The 15488-nt window shown below is 35.8% G+C and overlaps 1 protein-coding gene across 3 annotated transcripts; it reads right to left on the bottom strand.

Annotated features, from left to right (window-relative positions):
- Nucleotides 1-432: 432 nt before the first annotated feature.
- LOC126716019 (regulator of nonsense transcripts UPF3-like) lies at nucleotides 433-14305 on the bottom strand. 3 transcript variants are annotated; one of them, XM_050416929.1, is made up of 13 exons: nucleotides 13864-14305; nucleotides 10838-10944; nucleotides 10455-10550; nucleotides 10204-10302; nucleotides 9965-10044; nucleotides 9015-9128; nucleotides 6831-6978; nucleotides 5752-5825; nucleotides 2595-3042; nucleotides 2268-2366; nucleotides 2012-2154; nucleotides 1833-1885; nucleotides 433-1094 (listed from the first exon to the last, which is right to left on the bottom strand). In XM_050416929.1, the coding sequence occupies exons 1-12, from the start codon at nucleotides 14001-14003 to the stop codon at nucleotides 1847-1849; spliced, it is 1587 nt and encodes a 528-aa protein (XP_050272886.1). In that variant the 5' UTR covers nucleotides 14004-14305; the 3' UTR covers nucleotides 433-1094; nucleotides 1833-1846. The 3 variants fall into 3 exon arrangements, with proteins under 3 accessions (XP_050272886.1, XP_050272885.1, XP_050272887.1); XM_050416928.1 differs by having other exon boundaries at nucleotides 433-1071; nucleotides 13864-14304; XM_050416930.1 differs by having other exon boundaries at nucleotides 433-1071; nucleotides 2012-2130; nucleotides 13864-14301.
- Nucleotides 14306-15488: the final 1183 nt, after the last annotated feature.

A 15488-nucleotide genomic window follows, 5' to 3' on the forward strand; every position in this document is an offset into this window, starting at 1 on the left:
TCTATGTATAATTCAATACATACAATTTTATGATACACATGTCTATTTATAATTCGTTACATACAATTTTATGACGCACCTTTGTATCCTATGATTCGTTAAGTATTGTATACTTACAATACACCCTTACAATATAGAACCTTTTGTATATATGTATTGTGTATCATACAATCCATACATTTGAACTTAAATAATATAATTACCTAGCATGTGGGCCCCTACTAGCATATACCAAACAAATTTTATACACTTAAAACAGAGTTTATTTAGCTTGGGAAAGAATGACGGAGAGGAAATGGCGGATTGTAAAAGCCAACTAAAGAAGAATTCCATGAGCTGCTTTGCTGTACAAAATAGAACCATTATATTTCTACTTTTTTTTTTTCAAATGTATGATTTTATTGTACAATATAAGAAGGCTCATGGCGCAAATTATGCATATTGAATTCTCCGCAAGGTTCTCTATATTATTGCTGTTTATGCTGCTTGTAAACTTCTCCTTTCTGTCTTATTGCTGCATATGCATATAAATTGCTTTGCAAAACAAAGTGGCAGCAACAGCAATGGAAGAAAAGTATGTAACACATTAAAATGCTTTGATAGATATTGATATGCGAGATGGTGATACCGATCGCTCTGAGATTATATTTACATTTATACTAACGGGAGAGATCCCATAAAACCAGAATACCCCGATAACTAGTCTAGTCAAAAGCATGAGTGCGGGCTTCCAAAGCTCCTCTGACAGGCAGAACCCAATAGAGGGTCACCCTGATGAAAACTGTGTAATAATACAATTATAACAATGACATCTGTTGCTTTCCATGTCTCCTATTCCAAGCTATCTTTGCCGAAATAAAATCAGGATTTCTTCAGCCAACCGAGTATTACTTACATCGGTATCTGCATCATTCAGACGAACTCTACTTTCCTCTAGGGTTTTTCAAAAGGAACCATTGCTGATGCTGAGACTTCATTTACACCTGATCATCTGTCTAGTAAAAAGAGACAGCCTCTCCAGCCACTAGCAAATGCATGTTCCAAAATCGTGTATATGACCAGACATTAAAACTGCAAACAAACGAGACAGTGAACTAAGAAAAATCAATACTATATAAAATCCTGCTTAAAAGTTATGACAATTAGCAAGTTCAGAAAGAAAATCCGAAGTCAGTCATTTCAAGGCAAAGTGATACTCTACTAAGAGTGTGATAATGTTGGCAATTTTCATCCAAGGGTGATTCTCCTCTTCACTGTTTACCCCTCTAAAATACCAAGAAGTTGTCTGTCTTGTCATTGATATCAAAACAATATGAAGCTCCAGGAAGAACCTATCCATAGTAATAAAGAAAATTGCATGGTATATGTAAATGTTCCACAGTAAATACAACTGCATTTAGCATCATCTTTGAATCTATCCCACTTTTTCAGCATACTTAAGTGGGTGTCAAGATCCTTGGCACTGAATAACTTAACTATCTCACTTTCTAACAAATAAGAAGGCTCAATCTAAATTCTAGGCATCACCAGAGACATTCCACCAATGCACTTAGATTTTTAAAATACTGATTTAGATGAGTTTCTATTGATTATCATTGTAAATCTCACCTTCCCTTGACTGCAAATTAGATACTAAAGAGTGCAAAAGACTTGCAATATATTCAAAACTCAAGGTTCCATATGAATTCTATATGTGATGATGATTAAGAAGCATCCATTTCAGCCTACTGAACTAGAATCTTAAAAAATATATATATTTTGATAAATAACTTTCAGGAAGCCACTCTTTATTGGAATTGGGAAAGAACATATTTAAAGAGAGTGAGGCTCACCACTTTCAATAACTTTAGGAACCAGAACTTGGTTTCTGAACCCACACTTGTTTCTGCAAATTCATTGCAAAAAACCTCTAAATAATTAGCAGAAAATAGGTGAAAGCATAAAAAAAATAAAAATAAAAAAATTAAAAAAAGGGTACAAAATTGGAATCCAGACAGTTGGGTCTCACTACCTCATGGGAATTAAAGCCAGTGCCTCTCCTCAAATGCTTCCCCTCACTTAAATTTGATGAGCCATCAACATCCTTGACACCATGCGTTGGCCCACGGCGACCAAAATGTTTATGGGAGCCTGCATATAATGCAAACACATAATCTGTGGGAGTGGGATACAAAACACAAGCATCACAAATGCACCCACAGAAACACACAGAGGAATGTACAATCAGAAGCAATGTTAAAGATCAGAGTTTCCAAACTAAAATCTACCATTATCTAAGGAAGAATGGCTACTACGTCCACTTCCAAGGTTTTTAACTTCCCCAATCCGAGCATTTGCCATTTCAAATTTCATATCTCCATGAGATCCTGCAACATCACAAGCAGGAAATAGTAAAAAAAAAGAATTCTCTTTGACCTCATAAGCACTTTCATGCTTCTTGCAATGGGACATTGACTCCAACCTATGTATGAGTTGAAGTGCTTTGAAGTCAAGTTAAAATGATTCCTTATTGTTAGCACTGTTCACTTATGACTATAATTAGTAAAAACCAGTACATTACATAACCAATAATTACATGTTCCAAATGTTTGTACCTTCTGAAGAATCTAGCAGCGACTGTGAAGTACCGGATGACAAAGACTCTTCACTAGCATGAGTTCCATCTGAACGACGAAGAGGAGCCCATACACCACGATCAGGCTTATCCTTATTTCTTGAACGTTTTTCTTGCTTCTCACTATAAAATCCAGGAAAGTCATTCGCAACAACCTTATTTTCTGGAGTTGAATTTGTGTCCTTCGAAGCCAATTGTGCATGTGGGATCCGAGGAGGCCGCTTGTCCTTCTCTGAATTTGAAGTCTGGATTTGCTGCTCTGACTGGCCCACAAAAGACTGACTTTGACGTGAATCCTTGTTTATAAGTATGCTTCTGATTATCCTTCCACTACCTTCACGTTGCTGGTTATGCTTGAGTGGACCTGAACCGATTATATTTCTAACAGGAGATGATACACCCTGCTGCTGTAATATGCTGCCAGACACCTGCACAAGGAGTAGCATACAGCAATTTAACAGTGTAGTGCTTCAACTAAAAGTCACATTGCTTCATAAAAAATACAATAAATGCAATGAGACAAATCTTCTTAGGAATTGCAAGGATGCAAAGACAGCAATAATCATACAAACAAGAGCATAAAAAATATATGTGGTCTGGTAGACTGCCTATGCCAACTGTTGAAGACAAGAAGACCCACATACATACAGTGAAAATACTTCCTCTAAATAAAAACTCCCTACACCCAATTATTCACTCTAAATGTAACCTTTGAACTCAATCCACACTACAAAACATATGAGAACAAAATTTTGTGTTTTGTACCTTCCCTGAAAAAGAAGAAGTTGCTTGACATGATGATGATAGATAATAAAAAGAACTTAGGAATTGAAAGGAGTTCAAGTTCAAATAAAATCAGAATACAACATTACTTTGAGGCCACTTCCTATAATGGTGGTCAAGGGAGGCAAACTCAATTGAGAGAATCTTTTGGTCAAGAGTGGGTCCTCTAGTCAGAAAACATTTTGGAAATCCATGCATCCTAAGGTTCCATCATAGTCATACAATCATTAAAGTCGCTTACCTTTCCTTCCCTATTCTTTTGCTGCCTACTTGAGTGAATTGAGGAAAACGACAGTAGCAGAGCAGTTGTGTAGGTGTTGGGAGCAGCAACAACTATGGTGATAGTGTCTTCTCTAAAAAAATTGTGATAGTGATAATAGTTTTTTTAATTGGTAAGTTACATGCACCCAGTGGGTCTTGAACCCATGATCTCACCTTCCACCCGACACATGTAAGGGGTCAAAGTGCCACTTGAGCTACAGCGCATTGGTAATTATGGTGATAGTGATAATAGCAACAGTAGGAATATAACACTGCAGTTTTTTTTTTTTTTTGGGTAGTCAAAGTAAGAATTGTTTGTTTGTGACCAAATCTAGCATGTTTTGTTGGAGGCATTGGTGCTTGCTCAAGGAATTGTTCTCTCTTAAGCTTAGGATACCCCTGTTACCAACAAGATATAACTCAAATTGTATTCCTCCTCTCATAATAATGGGATGGAGGATGAGTTCATGAGTTCAAGACCCCAGTGGGTGTGTGTGTAACTTACCAACAAAAAATAAAAAAATTAGGACACCCCTGTTATTCAAAAAGAAAAAATTATCACAGGATGGTGGAAAATATAGTCTTAGTTATCCCAATAAAATATGTGAAGAGGATGGTAGGAACAGGAATAAAGATACAATGATGAAGCCAGTGCATTGACATAGGTGGAAGATGTTAGCGGCAAAGATGGTGACCAAATTTGTACAGTGTTGAGATAATTGTCGAGATGGCAACTACTTTATCAACAAAATAAGGTGGTGACATGGACAATGAGGTGTAGCTAGTTAATTTGAATTTCCTTCTTTGTTGAGAGGGGTTGACTATGGTGGTTTTGGTTTTCCAAGAATAACACTAGTGGTAGCAATAGTAGTATTTTTCTAACTTTTCACTTTGTCATTCCATATTTATATTCAAAAATATCCTTTCCGTTGTAATAAGTTATAAAAACAACAATCTTCACGAGAAATCACCTATCACGGACAAATTGAAAAATAAATTAGAAAATTCTCAATGCTACAAACCATACATAACCATTCATCAAGATGGCTTAATTATTATTATTGTAAAAAAAATAATAATAATAATAAAAATATATAAATATAAATAATTTTTTTTTTTTAATTTTGTAATAAGTTATAATAATAACAACAATCTAAATGAGAAAAATCACACATCCAATACAAACTGGAAAATGAATTAGAAAATTCTCAACCCTGCAAGCTACACTACCATTCATCAAGATTTCTAGTGCAACCATAATGCCATTTCATAGTGCTTAACAAGCTTGTTCTCAGGTTAAAAGATTGTTATAAAAGATTTCCAAGCATGTCAGAAAAAATTCCAATAACAATAAATCTAATCCCAAAAGTTATTCCATGGATTTCTGACTCTCCCACTACTTCATACATGCTTCAAGCAATGCACATCTAGAAATTGTGCCATTCAGAAAATCCAAAACCACATTTAGTCAGCCAGCAATCAATGTTAATCAGGCAGCACTCTTATCATTTTAATTTAGACGGATATGACTTAGCAGAGTAGGAGCAATCTGTCATAGTGCTCTAGTAATACAAGAAGAAACCTTAACATCCAAAGTTATGCCACGAGTTAACTGAAAAGGGCACTCAATAACATCTAGCAAGTTAAATGGATGGTCACTTATAACAGACAGAAGGCCAATGAAAGAGCGCAGCTCAAACTACATATAGCAATGAGCAAGAAAGGCTTCTGCAGATGGAACAGCTCATATGTGTTCAAGTAATCCTTTAAGATGTCTCCCACATTAAAAAAGAACACAATATATAATACCCCACCCCCCCCCCCCCCCCCAAAAAAAAAAAAAAAACACTTCAAAAAATTATTAAAAGAACTCGTGCAACCATAGGCAATCTGTCCAAATTGAGCAAGTGGTCCAGCCTAAGCAGGAATATTGTAGGTGCCTAAATCAGTATATAGACCACTAGTGAGAGCAGCCCACACCAAAACAGTGCTTTACACAGACATCTCCATGCACAGTGATAGTGTACAATAGATATGTAGTCTGAAATGTGCCCAAGGAATACATGTGATTGGTAAGAACCAAAAGTACTTACAGAAGAAATCTCCCTCTCTTTTCCTTTCAGGAGCAGGACTTTCTTTTTCCCAGATTCATTAGTTCCGGATACTCCTGAAAGAAAATATAAGAGGTAATATAACTCCTAAAGAATGGGGATAATATTATCTTACCCATAGAAAAGAAAAGAGATTCCAAAAACAGATTTTTTTTTTGGCACCCAAGTGGATAAAATAAATCCTAGAATAATAGAGATAATAGTATCTTACCCACAGAATAATGAATTGATCCGAAGATAAACTATGAAAATGAAACCAAATTTATTTATTGCAAAGCATGCTCTCAAGTACCATAGAAAGCCTACATACGCGACAATGAGTACGTAACAGATATCTTAATGAAATAAGAATGTCAAGAACATGCTCACGCACGCGTGTGTTTGTGTGTGAATTCAACTTAGTTGGGTTGGCTGCATAGATCCTTTTTCATTATGAAACCTCTCCACTTTCCCAAATAAAGGACCCACATCATGAAGGTGCATTGATAGAATGAAGTGTTAAAAAAAAAAAAAGAGAGAGAGTAAGAATTCCAACCATATTAACAACTCCAAAGACATTGAATTAAGGTATACACACCTCAAAGAGGTAGAGCTGTAAAACTTTGATAAGAGTCACCTAATAAGAATCTAGTAATATAATTATAAGCGAAAGAAGCAAATACAATAATAAGAAAGAACTAGATCAAGCAGATGAAGCCATCTATAACAAGTTCAACTAGTTCCACAAAAAAACATGGAGTGCTTCTTAAAAAAGCATCAGAAAAGTATGCCTAAGGCGGGCTTCATTAAATAAGCTTCTATTTGGCCAAGGGAAGTGATTAGACCTGGCTTTGAGATTTGAACCTTAAGCATTTAACAACACTAGGTGAGGAAATAAAATGGATAACATCCAGATTTTTAGATGCTATGGCTCAGCAGATTAATTAGTCCATGTCCATACTGAATTACCAATGTCCTGAACTATGAGTTAACATATTTGTGTCTAGGATTCATTATGTTAAATAGAAGGGCGAATGTCAAATCATCACTAAACACTGAATTATCCAGTTTCCCAGCCATACCATTTTCCTCTTCCAATAATTCATTCCCAGCTGCAGGAACCAATGTAACAGACTTGTCAGAAAGCTGCTGATCATCTCGCTTTGGAACCAGAATGTAGGTTGACTTGTCTTTGACACTCATATTCTTTGCAGAATCCCTTAAAACATACTGTCCATCAGACAGGAAACAGTATTAAAATAAGAAAACCAAAACTTCCAAAATCTTTCTTGAAATCAAGTATGGATATCTAGAGGGTCAAACACAAATAAAGATTGAAAATAAATACAACAGTATAAATCTCATACCACGATTCCTACAAGTTCAAGACAATGTACTCCAAAAACCACAAATAACAAACCAAGTTGAAGGAAGATCAACCTATTAAATTCTACATTGGCACCACATTTTTCCATTCACAAATACTTTAATCACTTATACAATCAACCAACATCTTTTCACATCAGTGTACTCTACTAATGATTGATCCTAGCTAATACAGATACCAATCAATAAAATCTTTAACATGTTATTCAAATTTAGATCTACAAACCAATCATGAAAACACTGTATCCTTCGAATATTTCAACTGGCCTATCCCCAAAGATCGGATGTGTAATATATGTAGATGACCAAAACTATCATGGGCATTTTCTTTTAAAGACTTTGTACCAGAATCAGCAGCCAAGCACAGGAAAGTATGGGCAAACCCACTGTGGTAAGTTAAAGATTTGTTCTTATTATGTGGCATTGACGGGATCTACTGGTACAATGTTTTCCTTTGAAGTGTATTTATTGTGCCCAAGTTCCTCAGAAAGTTGCTTCTTCTTTTTTTCCTTTTTCATTGGGAAACTGCTTTGTGCAAGGATCTTGATGGTTCAAAAATCATAAGCAGAAAAGTAGGGGAAAAAAGAATTGCGGATATGGTGAGACCTTTTCTTTTTCTTTTCTTATAAGTAAGAAATTTTATGTAATAAAAGGAACCACCTCATGTACAAAGATGTACAACAAGAAATACAATAGACAATAGTATGAGCTAACATCATATTGCCCATCACTGGTCATTCGCCACTTCATTCTTTCAAACCCCGCTTGGTAAATTTGAGTACAAAATATCAAAAAGTCAAACCAATTCCATCTCCCAATCATTAACATCTCCCTAATAAACCTCATAGTCCTGGGGTGTCATCCTGCCAATTGGAGTTACCAAACAAGACCTAACCATAGCATCCTTATCAACTACAATGGTGTACAATTTAGGTTACAAGTTTTTCAGAGGCTAATGGCCAGGCATCACGCAAAATCTGAATCCTATTACCATCCCCTAGGGGCCCTACCACATACTTAACATGCCTCACGAATCTATCCCAACCCGCCTTAATACTGCTCCAAAGGCTGCACCCATGAGTGCTTCTTACCCTGTGTACCATCTTCCCCAATCCTACCCATATTTAAAAGCTAAAAGTCTACAACCTGTCCCCAAAAAATGTGGCTTTCGAAACCAAAAGTGAAGTCAAGAGCTCAGGTGATTGTTTGTTATAAAGGGAGAATTGACTGTCACAAAAGCAATAGTATTTGGAAAGCTAGTCTATGAGGACTATTTGACAAGAAAGAAACTGTTACTTTTGACTATCAAGCAATTGGGTGACTGATTCAGACATATAACATGGTGTAGGTCTGAGCTGATTATTAAATTCATGTAGGGTCCATTTGGATGGAGGGGGGAAGGAGGGGGAGTGGAGGAGAGTAGAGTAGAGTTGGTTAAAAATAGACTGATTTTGGACCAAATTTACTCTACTTTACTCTAATTCCCCTCCATCCCCCTCAATCCAAACGGACCAGTAATGATAGCTAAGTTATATGGAGTGCAGTTCCACTATGTATAATGTGGACACAGTGGACTGAGAGATATAATTGTACTATTAATGGCATCAAGCCTGCTTAACATGAACTCACTCAAATTTACAGTTCTAAGATCATTGTACAATCAGCCGCATGCTTTAGGCATCATAAATTCCATTGCAAGAGATTTCTTTCCTTTTTTTTTTTTTTTTTTGAAGGGGGGGGGAGGGGGGGTGTTGGGTTTAGATGAGGGGTAGTTGTCATGTACAAAATTATAATACTGTGACTTTGATATAGAAAATACATCAGCAACAGCATAAACTACTTAATTATTTCATCTAAAATATTTAAAGAAAGATGACTACCATCCTGGTGGACATCCGTCTCCTCTCAGAACCTCGTTTCGATGAGGCTGAACTAGGGCTTCCAGATGATGATCCAGAAGCTCTTCTGCTCAGTTTCCCATTAGACAATGATCTCTGTCATCACATATGGAAGAAGATTCAGGACACTGTTATAAAGGGCTCTTTTTTTTATACATAATAAAAAATTTAATGAGAAAACATAGGGTTTTACCCTTGTACATGGGATGTATACAAGAATAAAACTGGGAAAAAAGAAAAAAAAAAAAATACTTAAAATGGACAAAAGTGAAATTCGCTACTTATTCAATAATGAAAGGAGAAACATTTCATTCAATGGAAACTACCATGCAATCAAGATAAAAGATGAAGCAACAAGGCAACCTGCAAACTATACACGACACAAGACAAAATCAAACAGATGCAACAACAAAATTGAACGAAAAAGAGAGAGAGAGAGAGAGAGGAATCAGCACCAAGTTTTTAAAGGAGAAACTCCAACAATAATTTTATCACTCAAGAAAACCATCTCCATTGGAGTATAATAGCATGCTTATATAAGTTACTAGAAATAAACCCTAATCCCAGATGACTTAGGCAAATAATTAAAAATACAACGAACTTCTAAAATTAAACAAAACTACATTAAGAATTTTTAAAAAAAAAAAATTGTCTCCTTGATCCTTGCATCAATATGGGCATGCACACACAAAATGTCATGTGCAGCACGACAGAAACAGTGAGTATCCTCAACTAGATTTCAAACAAGCATACCAGACAACCAAGCATGTCAGCAATTCAAGTATTATTAGCCAGAAATTGAATATATTACAAACAGATAATACAAATCAGTTATATGAACTTGCATGCAAAATAAAAATTGTTAACAAATTTTCTTCCACAGCTTATTGCTTGATTCTGACAAACTTATATCTAATGCATTAGAAACATACCCGAGAACCACCCTTAGCAGCTCTTTTCTGACGTATAAAGTCCATTAATGGTGTAATAATGGGAGCATCCTTTGCAGATCCTGCAAAAGCATTATGGGAGATAATCACTTGAAAAAACATTTTTCCTTGAAACTCCCAACATTATTTTTCCCATTCTAATTGCATATTATTTTTCCCTTTTTCACAACATTATTTCAGTATGCAGCGTGTGTCTACCATATGAAATCTTTCTGACTTACCAGCTCGTTCTGCATCTCTTCTCTCCAACTGTATCTCTGCACTGGGAAGATTTTCGACAGGCTTCGCAAGAAATTCAAGAAATTCCAGATACTCGGGATCTAGATGTTCATCAAGAGAATACTTGTATTTACGAAAAAGAAAAAGAAAATGATCGCATATATAAGTCACAGGTTAATGATTGCATATATAAGCCCACATGCAATAATTATAATTGTAGAACATTTAGTTAAAAAATAAAAACAAGTAGTACCTTTCAATATGCTTCCTTCACGACCATCTTTTTTAACCCACTGCTTTGGAACGCGTTGAGATGGAGCATACTCAACAATAGTTTTAAACTGAGTGCCTGAAGAAATCAAGAAACATTTTAGTTAAAACCTCAAGTCAATGTAATGTACTGCAATGTCACTTATTTAAAGAAGGATGAAACAAAAAGGAAAGAGAAGCCCCAATCAAATTTTTCAAGAAAAAATCCAGCAGCTCTAAATTTTCTGAGCTGCTATCAACTGAAGAGAATTCATTACCCTATCTGAATTCAAACCGTGGTATGAATAAAAAGATAGTCACAAAATTTCTGGCAACAAGATTGATTTGAATAATCAAATCTCTTCAAAAGATATGCGCAAAGATTACCTTTCTCATTAACAAACAAATGCCCATCAAAGAACTCAGCGAACTCAATAACATCCTCAGGTTTCTTGAAGTCAATGTAGGCTCTAGAATAGGATTGATGCTTCAGGCTGCAAAACCATTTCAAGAAACAATAAATATATGACAATTTCCTTAGCAGATGACTTGCTCAAGTCCTAAATAAAAAAAATTGCACCCTGTATTTCTATACTCAATTCAATTACAAAATTAAGCCCAAATAATTCAGAAGAAAAGTGCATCCCTGTAAGAATAAATATCTTTCCTGTGAAAGATTCAGGAAACACATTTAATAGTCCCCTCGAAAGAAGCAACATTGTGGTATATAGGAAAACACTCTTTTGAAACACCCATATACTAATACTATATAACCAAATTGCAAAATGATATGGAATATTGGCTAAATAAAAATAATATAATAAGTAGAACAAGGAGAAAAGCCAAAAACATAAAACAAAATCTGAGTTTCCAGACAGCACTGGCATCTATGCAATTTTATAATTGGAGAAGTGCAATACAAAGAGTGATACACGTTCCTTCATTAACGTCGATAAAGTCTGTGTGCTTTTTATAATAAAAGGTAACATACTGTAACCTAAGCCATGTCTACATGCAGTAGCATGCTGCACTACGAGTTGCATTGCTATAAGTAACATTAATCAAAGGTGTGCTACTATGAGAACAAAATATAATTAGATCATAATTTATTATTCAAAACACATTGAACAAATAGATAAGAATCCACTTTGGTGGTTCCATAGGACAAATTTAAAGCAATCATCTGTGTTGGCCAAGGGTTTGGAAAAATTAGCAGTAGCAGGATAAGGGCTTAGAATCGTTTAAGGATGTGATGATGGTTTATACCGTTTATGGTTCAAAGGGGTGAAAAAGGGGCTGAAACAAAAAGAAGATCAAGCAATGCCATTGAGCTAGCAAGCTCTTGACAGGTATTTACTTATATTTAAATAAGTAAATAAAAAGGTTCTTGGCTGGTATTTTAAGGTTTCAATCTAGGAATACAAGCCTACATATCTAACCAACATACTGGCCATGATATAGATGTGGCACCAATTCCCCCCCTTTTTGAAAAACTCAAATGATAAGATAGAAACCAAATGTCTTCTTTCCTATGGGGACCGATAGATCTCTAGCTGGCATAAGCTTCATTTCCCTTTACCCTTTCCCAACATGAATGAAAATGTATTTTGATAAGTATCATGTTGATTTTTTCCCCCTATCAAATAACCATAAATATCCAAAAGAATGTAATGGGATTTGAGAGGAAGGACTCATACTGCACATTTTCAATAAAACCACCAATAGAATATGAAAGCAAACATCTTTCATGAACCCTCAAATTAGCATTAGTCCACCAAGCCACCTTATATGGATTGGAAAGTGTTTTTGGTCTTCAAGCCAAATCTGGTATAAGGAAATTCCACGTTCCATACTAGTCAAAATACCAGGCATCACTTACCAATTTCAACAATATTGAGAAAAATGCAGGGTTGTACAGGCCAATAGTTGGTGAAACAAGTGATAGTTGGTTTTTTTTTTTTTATATTAATTATGAAATTCAGATTCTCTAATATTTGGTTTTGAAAGAAGATTGTATGAACCTATTATATTTGCATAATGAGAAGCTACATTTTATTTTGATCAGTTTTGATCCCAACAGAAAGGGGAAGTTATTATACAAATTATTTTTACATAAATAGGAGAAATTGTTTTGTATTAACAAACATACAAACACACACACACACACACACACACACACACACACACACACACGTATCTTAAATGATATGCAAGATACACCAGCAATGCAAATATTAAGTTCCAATGAACATATCAGAAGTCACCGAAGCAAGGTTCTAAAATCACACACACACACACACACACACACACACACACACGTATCTTAAATGATATGCAAGATACACCAGCAATGCAAATATTAAGTTCCAATGAACATATCAGAAGTCACCGAAGCAAGGTTCTAAAATTTTGCTTCTAGTCTTAACTTCCTTGCCACATCTTCAAACACACTAAATTAATGCAACAGCTACCAGGTCACGTAAGTATAACACATGAAAATAGTCTTCCATTTATTTACACTTAGCCAGTTCACCTCTTTCATTCAATGCCACCCACATTAACAGCTAATTTTCCTCATTACTAAAGCTTAAAAAGGAATCTATTGATCAACCCCACCTGCAATATATTTTCTACAAGCCGGTGACTTAAACCTCTCAACTATAACTTACACACACATGCTATACATTGAGCCTCCTCAGTTCCAAAACCCATTAACTATGAATAATGGGAAGCTCATTCAATGCCAAAAGTTGCAAGATCCAGAAACAAACAAAGAATAACGCTACATAACCTTAAGAAAAATTCACACAAGCACAACCAACAAAATATTCAAGCAACTAAACCCTACCATGCTTACATAAATTACCAATTAGACAGATAACCAACCATGCATTTATCCACTGGGGTTCGAGGGATACTCCAGTGGCTCCAGCACCTTTTGTGGTGACTGGGCACTTCAGTTCAAACCCCACCCGTCCCACTCCCCCTGTTTTCTTAACCAAAAGAAAAAATTACCATGCATGTAACACCAAGCTTAACCCACTTGTTTCAAAGCCATTAGCCTAAGAAAATCAGCTGGGGACCACACCTAATGAAGCAAAGGTCACTAATTCAAATCCCCCTCCCCCTTTCCTTTGGGCCAAAACTCTCACACACACACACACACACACATTTATATTACCATTTTCAGTATGGAATCCAAAATTTGAAGTGTATAAAACCAAACCCATTAATTAATAAAAACACTGTGAAAACATAAGATTGCATGCACACATTCTTACACACACACACATTTATATTACCAATTGAGCATGTAATGCAAAACTGTAAGTACACCAAAGTAAACCCATTGACAAAAACACAGCACTAAAAAAAAATTATTACCACCAAAGCAAAAAATAAAAACCCCAAACCTTGCTTTGCCAGGTCGGAAAGTGAGCCAGTGGTAGCGACCGGCGAAGGCGGAGTCTATTTGGTCGGTGAGAGCGGCCTGAGAAATCGCCGGCGGCAAGTGACGGAGCACCACCTTGGTCCGATCCAGCGAGTCCTTCATTTCACAGTTCACAAACCCCCCCCCAAGAAACACAAAAACCCTAGAGAAATTTTGAAAAAAAAAAAAAAATTTGAAAATTTACGAAGTGTTTGGTTCGAATTGGTTGGGGAAACGGAAAAAAAAAAATCCTCGCTTGGATTACATCTTCTCCGCTAAGAAGAAAAAAATAGAGGTCGAGTTCTGTGCCCTAATTTTGAATTTCACTCCAAATCGTCATGAGCGAGAAAAACACAGAGAGAGAGAGTAGTGAAAAATGGATCAAAGGGGCTTTTATGAAATATATATAAGGTTCGCGTAAGAGAAAAGAAAGTGTATGAATGAGTCTCTATCTGTGTGTATTTTTATGTGTTTAGACGCGTGGAAAAAATATACTAATACGTGGGAGACAGCTGTGTTGTATAGTCCTGTTGCTCTTTGAACAAAAAGAACATTGGATTTTACTGATTTAGCCAGGGTACTAAAAAACAAAAACTTTAGAATGAATATTCTTTTATGTGTCCTAATTGTATGTATGTATGTATTAGAGGTGTCCACCCAGACTCAGACCCAAACCCAGACTTGACCGAAACCGACCCACCTGCGACCGACTCGTGAGCTTTGGCGGTCGGCGACAGGTTACAAATCCTAGAAACCAACTCTGACGAGTCAATTGGCAGGTTCTCTCCTCTAAAACCTGCCTCAACCGACCCGACCAGAGACTTACAAAAATCCAGCAATTCAAGATTTTTCTAGCGAGTTTTTGGTCAAATTACTTTAGATCCAACAAGAATTATGTCGGATTTGGGGAGATCTCAACCAAATCTAGTGGAAATCTCACCATTTTCGCCTAAAACAAAAAACAAAACAAAACAAAAAAAACAATTTTGATGGATTTTTCCACTGTGGACTAACCCGATCGGAACTGACCGCTTTCCAATGCCGACTCTCTCGCCGGTTGGTGGCGGGTTTGAACTTCCTCCGCCCAATTCTATCAAGTCGGTCACGAGTTGGGCACAAACCCGACCCGGACCAACCTGTGGACACCCCTAATATGTATGATTCTGTTGGTTTGTAAAGTCTTTTGTCGTCGAATAAAATATTTGATATATTTGGAGGTTGACTCTCTTCTACATCAAAAACCACTTGGTGTGTTGGTATAATGATAAATAGCATTTATCATATGATCTAGGAGAAAGTATCCCTTAAGAGCATTCACATTAGTTTGTGTATAATAGAAAAAATGCATAGAATTTTTACACTATTTTGTTTAAAAATGATTCACATTAGTCTGTGTATAATTGTGTAAATTTAGAAGTTTACTAACCATATAAATTTACATTGACACTATTTATTTTACATTTAATTCTTTATTCTTTTTTTACGTATTTCGAAAATGAAAAAAGAGAGTGGACGGTGGCTGTTGAGTGTGAAGAAAGAGAAACAATTAAAAAAATCAAGAAAATTTGATATTTTAATGAATTGTAATATAAAATAGATAATTTGATG

Source organism: Quercus robur, chromosome 2, assembly GCF_932294415.1.
Source record: "Quercus robur chromosome 2, dhQueRobu3.1, whole genome shotgun sequence".
NCBI lineage: Eukaryota > Viridiplantae > Streptophyta > Magnoliopsida > Fagales > Fagaceae > Quercus > Quercus robur.